This window comes from Manacus vitellinus, unplaced genomic scaffold (assembly GCF_001715985.3).
Source record: "Manacus vitellinus isolate BGI_N305 unplaced genomic scaffold, ASM171598v3 scaffold_4_pilon, whole genome shotgun sequence".
Lineage (NCBI taxonomy): Eukaryota > Metazoa > Chordata > Aves > Passeriformes > Pipridae > Manacus > Manacus vitellinus.
Window position 1 is genome coordinate 21,839,565 of NW_021940604.1, and position 14,357 is coordinate 21,853,921.

Genomic DNA, 14,357 nt, shown 5'->3' on the forward strand with positions numbered 1-14,357 from the left:
ACTTTCAGCTTCAGATGTTAATAGCCACAGAAACAATCATCTTCTGATCCTTCTCTTGTGAGGGACGTTCCTTTTTCAATATCTGCTCATAAGGTCCTGGATGCTTTCAATCCAAATTGTACAATTTAGCAAACACAAAAGGAAATAAGCACTTAGTTAATGCATAGCTGAGTTAATCTTAAATCCCTGAGAGGAACTGATACTGTTTTTAAGTTACCACTCCATTACATAGTTAGAACTTCATAGATTTACAGAACTATGCATGGAATAGTGTAACAAGAATGAGTGTAACTGCTTCAAATGATATGTGTATTTTTCTGGTACGTTAATTTTTGACCTTTAAAAATAAAAAGTTTGTTTTAAATGCCAGAGTTTTTGATGTTTTATCACTAAATTTTCCTATTGCACTTTAATGTATGTTCTTATTTTACGTTAGTCTTAAGTTGTATACTACTCTCCATAACTTCCTATGTAAAGCTCATGCATTTTAAGACATTTTTCAAATTCATATCAAATTTATACATTAAATGCATGATGTTTACTTAAATGGACTTTTAAAAAAATTGATACAAATGAGATCTGCTCTAGAGATGAATTCTGTTTGTTGTCAGTCTAATTACTTTTAGCCATTGGAGAGGTTATAATATTGAGAGCTTGTTCCCAGCTACTCTCATACTTGTAAAGCATCAGATTTTCAGGATTGAAAATATTTCTAAAGCACACATTTTTAGTACCACAGATAAGCACACATTTGATGTCTTCAATTTTATAGTCTCTGTATTTTTAAGTAGGATTTTTGATTCTAAGCAACATTTTTGTTACACTTCTTTTTTTACATTCTGAATTAATAGTTTACCTACCATTCCTGGTTATGGTACAGAGTTAATTCTCAGACTCATTTAATATGTGTATATAACTTCAAATCTTTGAGATCCCCTTTTCTAGAAATGTAACCAAATCAGAAGCTTCTGGATGGTTTTTATCTCATTCTGAAAAAGCAACATTTTTATCACAGTAAAATGTGTTGAATGTGTTTTATAGCAATAAAAACCGTTGTTGATTCTTAATAAGTGAGTAAATAAGTAATTACCTATGATTTGATAATATTGAATGATGATATATTCACTATTCAAGACCAGTTAAACCACGATCTGGGTATTTTTTAGGTTTAGTTGAATGCTTCTCTTATTATTAGATTCCAGTGATCTCTAACAACTAAATGCTTAGCAGCAAATAACACTGAGAAGTGTGGAGTAAAATTCATCTGGAAATTATTGTTCATGATAATAAAAATGTGTGGGCAGACTGGCTTTGTTTTATATGAAATTCTCGTTATGTATATATTCTGCTTTTAAGAATGTAGGGTAGAGATTATTAGCATAGTCATGTGTAGCTAAAAATAACCATCAGATAATGAAAAGGAGAAACTATTCTTCCTACATGTGAATTTCATAACACTAGTTGACTCTCTCAGTATGCAAATAAATATGCTTAATTTCAGTTAACAAATTTTGAATAACATTCTTTTATGACAAATGAAATTATGAGTGTTTCATACTAATTTGTGCAATTTGCTTAATCTCACGAATGTTGTAGAATAGCTCTGAGTTTTAACATATTCCTTAAACATGATGTAATCAGTTATAATTCTTTCTTTCACAGGCTTCAGTTTAGCTCTCAGTAGAGAAGATAATTTGTATGCTAGTTGATCACAAATATCTTTATATACATGAAAATACTTTTGTCAGTGTAGCAGTTTTATTTTTTCTCTTTTGATTTTTCTAAAGTCACGTCTATATTTTTGTTTTAATTCCATCCTGCTCTGCTAGGTGATTCTTTGTGTAGTCTTCTCTGTTGTATGTTTATTTACCACTATAGGATTCTTCTCCCTGGCAGAAAAATAGAAGGTTTGTTGAGGCAGAAGGAAATGGGCTAGCATAGGTCTTTATGGCATGATTGATCCCTTCCAAATAAAATGGGTGGCCTTTTTCACCACTAAAATGATGGTTGAATTTCTTGCAGAGGGCAATGCCATTCCTTGTCGATAGCTTTCTGTTCTGAGAATGTGCCTATCACATCCTCAGAACATAAACTTGCTTTTTCTGCCAGAGTTGTATGAATTTGAGGGTAGCTTATGTGGACTCATTTTCTGTACTATGAAGCATGAGAATTGGAGGAAACAACAGGTAGGAACAGGCTTCAAAGACAGAGGCAAATGTGAACAGAGTGGAATGAATACCATGTGTGTCATATATATATATATATATATATACAGACACACTGAAAGGGTAACTGAATTCTGATGACTTTAGGTCTGAAAGACATTAGAGGACCTCGAAAGACCCCAATTTAACCTAAAAAAACTTTACTGAATCTGTTTATGCCTTCTCTGTGTTTCAAAGCTTAGGTATTTAAAGCAAGTTGGCATTAGCAAAAGTTATTGTATTAAAGCACCTTTCACTGTTACTTAAAGTGTTGACCACTTGTCACTTGGAATAGGGTTTTTTGTTAGGCAGTGTGGTTAATGTCATTGTAAAGAAGATATTTGATGATGGCCATACACTGTCATAGTTTAGAGGGAATGTTGTTGAGGCATCCTTTTTTCCTCTCCCCTTCTGAAGGACAGTTTGTGTTGGTTACTGTCATGCTTCCAAAATTGGAAACTAAAGTGATCACTCCAGAGATACTTTTAGCCACTTCTGTTTTGATTTTATTTTATTTTACTTGTGATAAGTAAACTGACAAAATTTTCTTGGTGTCTAAAACTTTGGTATCTGAAATGAGTCCTAAGAGTAGGCATGTGAAACTATTGATTTATTTTTGGAACAGCAAATGTTACTCACATTCATTTGTTCCATCTTTGCTTTCTCTGTTTGAAAATTGTGGAAGCAATGTGTGGTTAGTTTTGATACCACCTTAAAATTTTGATTTGTTCTTCCATAGCCTTTTTAAATACTTTACACTTAATATGCAACAATAGGTTGCCTTTGTTTGGGTATTGATTGCTGAAGAGAGAAGATAGAAGTAATTTTTTGTTTAAAATGAGACTGGAAGCCAAATAATATGAATCTTCCTCTTGGCCTTGGCACTTATTTAGTATGTATCCAAGCTTCCATCGCTTTAATATTAAAATGTAACTTTACTTTTTACTGGCAGGTTGACATAATTCTGTTTTATTCTCAAAGGCTGTATTAGGGATTGAATAGAATGCAGCAGGGGTTTTGCCAAAGTATGGGAGCACAGTTTGCTTCAGCCGGGAGAGGCAACTGAATTTGGCATGATTGCATTTCAGTTTGATGGAGATGCATGTAATTTTGCAATGAGTATTGCCTTAAGCAGCAGAACTCAAGTAGTCAGGTTTTCTAGGGGCTTGTGTCTTGAGTTCTATGGATTATCTGATGTCTGTTGAGGTGGGAGCTCGCACTAACTCCATTTAGTTCGGCGTGCATAAGGTCCCTCTGTTAGCTGGGTTCTTGCTTCTGTGAAAAGTTTCCACATCTGACTTTTTTGTTTGTTTTAACCTCTGTCATACTGAACAGCAGTTCTTGGAATTGGGAATTGGATGACACAAACATAGAGTATGTTTGCAAGAGACTGACTGACTTGGAAGCAGACTAAAATTAGGATCTTTTCAAATGCTCATTTAACTGCTGGTTAAATACTAGGGATTTGAATTTGCTCTATGTTGTTATGCATTATGTTTACTTTGTTTGTGGTGAAGGATTTGGAAAATACACGTAGTTCTTCACTAACCAATTTTCAAACCAGTTTCAATACACTAGGTAACATAGAAGGCAGACAAACTACTGGATTTCATTGATCACCACCGTATTTTATTTCCAAATGCTTAGTTGCATTTCACTTCATTTTTTATCATTTATATAGTCTTGCCTTTGCAAGAACTAAAATGGTCTTACTGAAATACTTACTGGTTCATCCAATTTTCTTCGCAATTTTATTACGTTTTTTCAAGTTGAAAATTGGGAATAAGCAGTTAGGAAGTAAAAACAGTAGTCCCAGAGATTGCAAATAGCAAATTATAGCTTCCTTGCTTTTCCAGACTGCTAATGAACGTGTACTTTAATGTTGGTCAGTGAAGTATTAATTGAATTTAGAGTGCAGACTTAAAACCACTGCCACAAAGTCGATGCCTCATTTAAATGTAAAATAAAGTATATAAAAGCATTAGAAATTTTTGACATTATGTTTATTTTCAAAAGTGAATACTGAATTGGCTCAGAGTATTTGGAATCAGTGTCAGCATGTTTTTAAGATTTAGGAATCTGAAAATATGGATGCACAGAAAGGGAAAGTGACTTGGCTACTCCTGCTGAATAGATTTGAATATTGCTTGCAATTTCATTTACCTCATATGACATGCATTTTTCTTTCGTTTTGAAGCATTTAAGATATATCAGAAGGAGAACTTGAATCCACAGTGTTCTAATGAACTAATTAAAATGAATTTATGGCTGGATAATGTTGTGGATGGGTTTCTGTTCTGTAGCATGTGACTGATATAGTGCACACTGACAATTAGGGCTTTCCGAACTTGTTTTGCTGAATGAGTCTGGGTGTTTTCCAGCTCTTTTGGCCAGGTGATCTATCAGAATTTATGACTTAAGTTATCTTCGGGGAGTTCCAGTGAAAAAAAGGCATGGAGGATGCTGAAGGTTTTTGACCCTCTGTCTGCTTGTCATCTTGTTACAAACATGCCTCTGACTTGCCTGGAAGTCCCCGTGTTTTGTTCGTAGCAGTTATCCATTAGTGGTAAGATTCAGCACAGAACTTGTGCATACCTAGAGGTTAGTAGCTGCAGTGTCCAAGTGCACCTCCTGATTGCTGGAGAGAGAACCAGGATGTTCTTCATACCTGTCAGGGTTCAGATTTATACTCCAGGACAGTCTTGATGCTGTGCTATTCTTCAAAAAGATTTATTGAATGACAGGAGTGTAGTTTTAGTTTTTAAGGCAGTCATCTGGGGAATGGGAAATGGTTACAATTCCTATAATTTGTGTAGATTATTCCATGTCTTTATTAGGTCTGAAATTCTGGCTGCTACATGCTGTACTTGAGGCTGCACTTGGAACTGTTCAAGAAGTGAAACTAGGAAAGAGTGCCTCATCCACTTGCACGGTGCACTTACGTATAAAGAACATTCTAGTTTGTGCTGGTACCCGCACCTGTTTCTGCACCTGAGGTCTTGGATTTAGACTGTTAAATCTTAAATGTTTTGAGATGGCAAGAGCACATCTCCCTGCCATACCTGAAGTCAGCAAACTGTTCAAGTTAAAAAATTCCTTTAACATTGTCGTACTGCTATGGCATCCTTTGCTTTGGAGCTTATTGTACACCTGATCTGCCTGATTACAAAGCCTTTGTCCCATTGTTGTGACTATTCATTTATTTCTGCTCTTATTTATTTCTTTAATTAATTAATTTGAGGAATAATTTCCCACAACAGTGGTAGGGCCATATAGATACATTTCTGAAAATATAAAGAAATAAGAGAAAGTTTAGGCTTGCTAGCACCTATTTGCCTTTCTATTTCTTAGCTGAACATTGCCATTAAAATTGCTGGTTAGTTTTGGTTACGTGTGTTGGTCTTTCTTCATATGGCTAGTTGCTTACAAGAAATTGGATGAACTGCTTTTTTTAGAAAACTCTTTAGAGTAGTATTTGGTCACAAACACTGTGGATTCATTCGAATGCCATGGGGCAAATTCAGCTTTTCAGTTCCCTGTAGTATTTGGCCCTGCATTAGGTTTTTAGTTTACTTTTTGTTCAGTTCTCTAAACTGTGATGTTTGTGATTTGATGGATATAAACTTCGGTAGAGTAAGTTGGCAACAATGGTTTTTATTTACTTTTGCAGGAAATTGGATTTTATCTAGTGATATTGCTTGCTTCAAGCAAAACTATCGGTTTTAATTCACTTCTACAATTCAAAAACCCTTTCAAGAAAGGAGCTTGTTTCCTTAGCCTTTCTTTCTGGGAGCCACATGGAAGGGCAGGGCTAGAAATCAGAGGGCACCAGCCTGATGTTGTCACATGCCTGACCTCTGGAGGTACTGGAGTGGCTGAGGTAGAGGCAGAGCTAGATGTGTTGTTCTTCCTCAACATATCTGTAGTTTATTATGTCCCATCGTGTCCCATGAGACCCTTTTTCAGTTTCATTTTCTTGGTGCCTTTATAATAAGGAATAATGTTTTGTATGGGTGGTAGTCAGTTTTTAAATGGGTATAGAAATCCCTTTTATTGATTACACACACCTTGAAAAAGGGCAGGACTGGATTTATGGGTCTGTGTGTATGACCTTTGCCTGTTAGTACTACTGTATTTTTCATACCATATATTAATGAATATATTAATTTGTGAGTTTATGGTATCATCACTGCATTATAAATCATATTGTTATTACACGAGAAGATCATTATTCAGTGTGCGTTGTACGGTACTGGCAGGTAGGGACTCCCAGTTGAAGCTGTGAGAGAGAATCTTCTTGTAACATGACAATAAAAATTTTTTCTAAGGAAGCGATTCTTTAAGGCATTCCATTTACAGTTTTCAGAGTGATTGCACAACTGAAGGATCAGGTACTAAGAGCTTGTCTTGTTTACTCATCGTCATGTGGATATTGAAAACTGATAATCCTTTAGATTTATACTGGTTTTTAATACACAACCATTGCTGTTGTACATGGAGTCGTGGAAGGCTCTGTGGGAACGCTGTTGATAGGGAATAAACTGGCTTTTTTTATTTACTTGTGTTTTTCTGCTTTTTTTTATTTCTCTTTAAACAATATTGTCTATACCTGTGCTAAGTGCAGTTTGACAATGGCTAAGGTGCTGGTGACAGCTGGGGGTAGCATTTACCATAAGGAAACATCAACTTGTTTCCATTTTCATTGGGAACAGTAGTGACAAACTTGATGGGAGTGGGGGTGGTGGAGGAGGGAGCAGAGGTCTAATGAAAGCACAGCCATTGGCTAACTCTTTAGTCTGGGGAGGGGGATGATCTTGAACTAGACAAATCCTGTTTAAAGAATTGGGTAATTAGTAGTCTTGTCACTCCACAGATTAGCATTTTGAATCCTTTTCAGTAAAAATGCAAAGTGCCTTTATTATTTCCATCTTTCAAAAGGCACATAATTGAAAACTATTGTGTTATTTGAGATGGTTCTTTGAATTGTCTTCAAAAAGAAGATTTTATTTTTTCCCCCATCTGATTGAATGTATTTAGTTGTTTGTTGAATGACAATATATTCAGATTGGATTTGTGCCTTGCGTAACCCCATCTTGTCTGAGGATTGAAAAGGTAGAATGGCCTCACTCCAATTTATTTCTTGTACAGTGTAGCAAAACCAAACCTAACCTGTCATCTCCTCAGTGATCTTACAATAAATATTAATTAGTTTATTAATATTTCATGATCTCTCAGCAGTCTTTCAGTTGTATTTTTCATTCTTTCAACTGACTAATGCTGGGGTCCTTTCTTGCATTCCGTGTTTTGAAGTGGTATTTGTCCTCTAGTGGGCTGACTGACTTTTGTAATCTGAGAGCCACCAGCTTGTTGTCATCATCAATGAAGTATGCAGCCAACACTTAGAAGCAAGAAGATAACCACTTTTAGATGTTTGAACATGATCTTACCCTAATGTTATGGTGTGGGGTTTTTGGAGTTACCCCCTCCCCCCCTTAAATATTTTAAAAATATTTATTTAATCTCTGTCTATTGGGATTCTGATTTAGTGGGCAACACCAGAGGAGTTGCAAATATGCAACACATCCTGGGTGTTTTTGAAGACAAGGAGGGAAAGTGTGAAAGCATAGAGTGTGGTCCTCCTTCTGGTGGATACTGCTGGTTTGAAAGCTTCTGCTCTTACTTCTGAGGATAAGAGGATGCCAAATGGGGAGGAGGGAGGGAGGAGAATGTCTAAGACCCTTTACTGAAGGTAAGTAACTAGTATTTAGACACTAACAAAAGCTTGACAGCTGTTTTTTAAAGCAACTCCGAGAATAAAAGCAATTTAAGAAAATTGTGAATACATCACTATTACTTCTAACTGCAAAATTCAACAAACTTTGTATTTCATTCCATTAATATTAGTAGTTAAACCAAATAAACCAAAGGAAAACACAACCACCCACCTCTTTACCTATCTAACTTAGTTCATGTTTTTACTTGTTTTATTTCTAGCATATTATCAAGTTTCACCGTGCCTCAAAAGCAAATAAAAAGCCCATGCAATTGCCAAGATCTATGGTTAAATCCCTACTCTACCAGATCCTCGATGGAATCCATTACCTCCATGCAAACTGGGTGCTTCACAGGGATCTGGTAAGTGTGGCATGTATTACCTGGTTAGGAAAGTTCCACGTGTGTGTTGTTGGGTAGGACAAGAAAAGTCCCTATTAGTAATCTTGCGTATCGATCCGTACAGCTCTTCCTGTTATTGTTGCAGGAGACCAATTGAGACTTTAAACATGAAAACAAACTATGTTTTCACATTGTTTTTATCTGAGTCATCTGAACTCAGACAATGATACTAGATCCGGTAAAAGGATTGCAGATATCGATATCCGAAAACAGTACGTGGGACAGCTGATATATGTTGGTTGAACATTCTTATAAGTTTGTGCATGACTTTGAAAAGGCATTTAAGTAGGAAAGTGATTGATACTCTTGTACATTTTTTGGCTTACGTGCAAGTTACCATAAAAGCTAGTGAAAGAATAGTTTTTTCATGGAGTATTTCTTTTCCATGTGGTGTTTTTTCTGACCGTGGGAAGAGAACTATAAAAGAGTTATCATCTTGAAATTTCTCATGACCTGAAGTGGCTCTTTAAGTTGACTTCAGATTACAAGGGCAGCCAGTTGCCTTGTCTTAGTTACCCTTTTCCCTTTAAAGTTTTCCATCGCTCCTCATGCTTAAGTGAAGTGCTACCACAGGTTACAAAAAGAATACTAATGTGAGTATGCTGCCACTTGCATTGTAATTAGAGTATTTGGCATGAGACAAACAAATATGATGGTTAATACACCAAACGTCACTAGTAGGTATGGTAGGAAATGTGGTGTAGTCTGGGTATAAAGCCACAGCTTTTATTTGGTTCTTTTCCATAGTTGCCCCAGTATGTCAAAATAGGGCTGCATGTCCAGAAACTTACAATCGCTAATTAAGTTTTGTGAGACATAGATTAGTCTTGAGTCTTTAATAGTAAATAGGGGCTTGGATTAATTTTTGGATGTAGAGCAATTTTTTTTTGAAAGACATGAATAAACCAAGGCAGGCTTGGAATAGAAGTCACGGACATCTTCTGAACTAAATTTTATCTGTTTTTTGTTGTAATACTTAACAACAGCGGCTAGAACGGGTTTCAGATTTTGGTATGGATTGTTTTTTTAGTTTGTTCTTTGGTGTTTATTGTCAGTTTTTCTGTTAAATTCCAAATGTTGGTATACTGGGGAGATGGAGAGGGGTCACCTTTGGAATAGTAACCACGACCAAAAACAGGAAGCATGTACAATCCTGATTTTCATGATACAATTACTACCTTCCTAAGGAGACAGCTGTTGCTTTGGCAGAGTGCTCAGATGTAATTAAATACAGCTTGAGAAGGAACACCTGAAAAGTCTATATCCAACTGTGTTTGAGGGAAATATGCATTCATGGAACTTTTAAATATATATAGACTCAAATGCCATGCATGAATTTGATGTTTTGATAGGAAATACAAGATCTAAGTAATTAAAGTAATAATAACAAATACCCTCAAGAAGTTTCTTGCTGGTGTTGCTATTTCCAGCCTGCAGCACCAGGTATGTTGCGTGACTAGTGCTGCTACTTTACAGTTCTTATCTGTGGTTGACACGTTGCAGCAAAGCTGATGTCTAATGTCTCTGGCTTTCCTTTTGGAATTTTGGGAGATGATTGTTGCTGTTAAAAAACCACTGTTTTTCATGGCTCTGGAATGATAGCACTTGACAGATGTTGGCATAACTGGGAAGGGAGAAGAACAGAAATTTGTGAAATCTTAATGTGGTCTTGATCTACAAGTAAATTTAAGCAGATGGATTCCGGGATACCTCAGTAAGACAAATGAAGCCATTTGGAAAATTGCTTTTATACACTGGTGATTAAAAAGTGTATTCAGAATCCTTTGCCTTTTTAAAATTTGTTGTGGATTCCTGAAGAATTCAGGTACTTCAAATAGTTGTATCTTGAACATGGTAAGAAAAAACCTGATGTTATTCTGGATGTGTCCTCTTGGTACTTGAACTTCAAGGTTAATATAATAATTTAATAACCAGTTTAAATCCTCAGTGAATGAAAAGTCTTTTATATCTGTAATTTTTATTCATATGCTCATACTTGTGATTTTTGCTACTAAGCACAGTACCTCAGGCATGGTTTCACTGGAATCAGTTCCTTGGGTAATACATGAATACCAGCTCCTCAGTGTCTTCTTAAGATGGGGAGCAGTTTTTTTGGTGTTTTTCTCTTAGCTGTTTTAATTTACATCTGCTGGAAAAAATATTTTTCCATTTTATGTAAACCAAATTTTGCATCAAAACACCTTGTACTTTCTTGGTTTAATATAACTCTGTTCTTACTATTTTTAACATGTATTTGGATGTAGACCAAAGATAGTGACATCCATAAAAGTCATGTTACGCTTTTTTCATTGCTTCAAAAAAATATTAGATTCTCCAAGAATATTTATCATAATATTAGTCAAATTCTCCTCAACCATGGAAATGATCTCTAAAATTTATTTAACAAATGTTATGAAAAAACAGAAACATGTCAGATTAGGTATTTGCAAGAGTATGTACTTAGAGAGGTATATGAAGAACATTGTTTAAATCTTAATTTACTAGTGTCTTGAATAAAAGATTTTTTTAAAGAAACTGGAACACCAAGTGTGTTATTTAAAAACCTTAAAATTACGATGGTATTTTTAGTTGTTATTTTTAATATCAGCAGTAGCCAGCAAAAGCGTGACAGGGTAATAGAAGTGGTGAACAATGTGAATTTGCAGACTTGCAATACATGTCCTGTCCTTGGCCTGAGCTAATGGATAGTTGTTACCACAAGGAGACAGTCTCGTTCCCATCTTCACTGCTGCTAGGCATTGCCACCCATGTTACTGGTCTGGCAGGTGATACTCACCTGACTCATGGTGAGCTCATTCATGGAGTTAAACACACAGAAAATATCCACTTTTCACCTGCAGAGCTTGTTTTCTGCAGGTTTAGCTCCCTGAGGGACCTCACTGGGAACAGGAGTTGGCGCAGAGGGAGCGTGAGGCTGGAGGTGGTGGCAGAAAGCTCTACAGGCTGTTCTACCATCATCTGCCATTAGATCATATTATTTTTTTGTTAAAATACACTTTTTTGGTTTTTGGAGAAAGTGCAAGTGTTCCTAAAAGATAAAATCAGTATAATGTTTATGTTTGCCTTGACTCTCTTGTGATACAAGACTTACATCAGCTTGAACTATGCCAAAACAAGTCCAAATTTAGGAAAGTGCCCATATTGAGGCAAACACTGAATACACTCACACTCATACTTCTAGAAGTTTGAAAATAATTTAGTGTAGTGTATCTTTCAATGTTTTGTAAGATTTAGGTTATTTTGTTTCTGACTTCCTTACCCTGAGAGTAGCTGAAAGATGCTAAATGACTTTTAAAGTTTTTTTTTCCTAAGCTGTTGGTTTTGGTCAGTTAAAAAACATTCAGCTGTTAAGGCAAGATTCAAACAAGTATTAAATATGGAACAGAAGCACTAGATGTCTGATTTCTTTAAATAGCATTGTGTCAGCCTGTACACCTTGGAGTTGACCTAAGTCTATGAAAATCCATACACTTGTTCTCCTGTCAACCCATTTTGAGTGGTATTTTGTTGTTGGATTGCATGTCATTGGGCAATGACAATTTTGCCTTTTCAACATAGCGGCACTCCTGAAAGCCATGCACTAGAGGAGGGAGGATTTACTGGCTCTGCTAGCTGCTGGGGCATTTTCTTATGGACAAGAGGTTAGTACAGATGGATATTGGAGAAAAAACCTTTGAGTACTAAGCTTTTGGGTTTTTATAAATGCTCTATATACACTGTGGGCTGCCCACTTGAATGAGATCTAGTATTGTGCTCCATATCTTGAGTCAATAGCAAGTTAGAAGATGCAGCACTTGGAATACAGTATTTCAGGGTGTTCTAATATTTAGATTCTACAGGAACGTTCAGCAAAGGTCTTACTTTGCAGGGATGTCAAAAAATGGAGACTGTCCATATACTGTTTCAAGTGTCTGTTCATGTTAGCAACAGGAAGGATTGGGGCACTTTATTGTGCTAATAACCTCTCTGTAGATGGTGTTATTTGCTTAAGGACAAAACCAGGCTCAGACCATATCCTTTAGAACCTTATAAAAGCAATTTCTGTTTGTAATAGGATGTATTTTCCTGAAGGGGAGGTATTATCTATGAGATGTTTGAAGTGCACAGAATCCATACTGAGGAATTAATTTAAGATTCCATTTACGTCCTTGAGCGTTTCTTTAGAATACTGCTTTGTATTATTAAAACTATGGGGTTGAAAAATGAATGTTGGAAATCAAACTCACCAGAGAAATGCATATTTGTTTTCGTTCCTCCCCCCTTTTCCCTGGGATTATGTTAAATGGCCGCTTTCAGCATTCTGAAATTGAAAACTTGTTTGTTGCAATGATCATATAAACTAAGTCTGTAAAATGAACCAAGTTCCTAAAGTGTTTTTATTATAAATTTAAATACTTGATGACTAAGAATTTCTCAGTTTCTCTTGTACTGACCCTCTACAGCTTTAGAATGTTGTAATAGACTGTGCGTCATTTTGCAAATTAGGGAGATTAATGTACAGCAAAAGTACAGCTCCTTCAGTTTGCAGTCTACAATGTCAGTATAAAAAGCATGAACGGCAGTGGCAAGGAAAGGGTACTTTTCCTATTTCTGTTTTGGGAGGGAATCGGTGGTGATATGGCAGACTTCTGCACCCAAGTGAATAAATCCTGAAGAAAATTCTGGGTGCAGGGTCCTTATATACTGCAGGACAGCTCTTATGGTGATATTCAGTAAAGAAAAGTGGTCGTAGTAAAAACTCAAGGGTGGTTTTTGTCACTTAAAAAGACAACAAACCTTTTAGAATTTTGAAGCTGATAAGTGCAACAACAGAGTGAATCTTGTAATTGAGTTTGTTTCTGGGGAACAGTATGTAGTGGTTGTTGTTTTTCAGGGTTTTCTGGAAACTACAGCCATCTGGAGCCTCCTGTCAGAAGTCAAGCGGAAAGGGAAAGGCCAAACTGAAGGGGTCAGACAGATGACTTTCTGTGGGCACCTGCAACTTCTGTCTCCCTCAAAAGAACAACCTATTCAGAAATGATTGAACTAATTATTTTTTCATCCTCTAACTGACAATTTGTGGGAGTTTTTTTAAAATATTTTTATCTTATTCAGAATATTTTAAATGATCCATCACAGTGTTTGTGTGGAATAGCAATGTTATATATATATTTTATATATATATATATAATATTATAGATACATAGAATATAATTAAATTATATTAAATTAAATAAAGCCCTAATAATTTTCAGGTTTTTAGTTGACTTAATTGAGTTTTAGTTTAGGGATTAACTAAAAAAACCAATCACTTTCTCATTGTAATCCTTCTCTAGCCAGTATGTAAATCTGCAGTCTCTTACCATGAACCTATACCTGGACTCTGCTCTGGAATTTTGCTGCCACATTACACAACTCACTTGTCTTTGCCTCTGTTTCCCAATCTGCTAGCTATTTATGGGTCTAATTTTAACTTACTGCTTTATGTGCTGTGAAAGCAGTATAATGTATGTGGTTTATGTAGATAACTTATTTTTGTTGTTTGATATTCTTCTAATGAGCTGGAAGTATTAACAAAAACTAAAAATAAAAATCAATTGCATGTTGCATGAAGGCACCAGAAAACTTAAAATTTTAAGTGGATACTGACTTTTTGCTTCTGCTTTCATGTTTTCCTTTCAAAGCCTTTGAGAAATGGGTGCTTATTATTACTAGTTTATAGTATTTAGCTACTCCCCCCTCTTCCTTCCTGTACCCTCCCAAGAAAATTTTCCAATAAATGATAAGAGAAGTTACCTAAAAAGTAGCAGAACTGAAGTGGTTTTTAAATGTCCCACTTGCATTTTGTTAAGTAAGTGAACTGTGGGTTTGAAAAATAAAATGTGAAATGACAAGTGTGGGAAACTCCCCTTTTACTAGCAATTCTAAAGAAGGATTTTTATGTGCTGATATCAAAAGTAAATTTAGATGTAGGTTCAT

General features: G+C 35.7%; 1 protein-coding gene across 1 annotated transcript in view; it reads left to right on the top strand.

Annotated features, from left to right (window-relative positions):
* CDK19 (cyclin dependent kinase 19) overlaps positions 1–14,357 on the top strand; it is a 104,536-nt gene that overhangs the window by 36,201 nt on the left and 53,978 nt on the right. Inside the window, exon 4 of the mRNA XM_029962745.1 lies at positions 8,199–8,339. Coding sequence (XP_029818605.1) covers positions 8,199–8,339 — 141 coding nt within the window. The remainder of the gene's footprint in view (positions 1–8,198; positions 8,340–14,357) is intronic.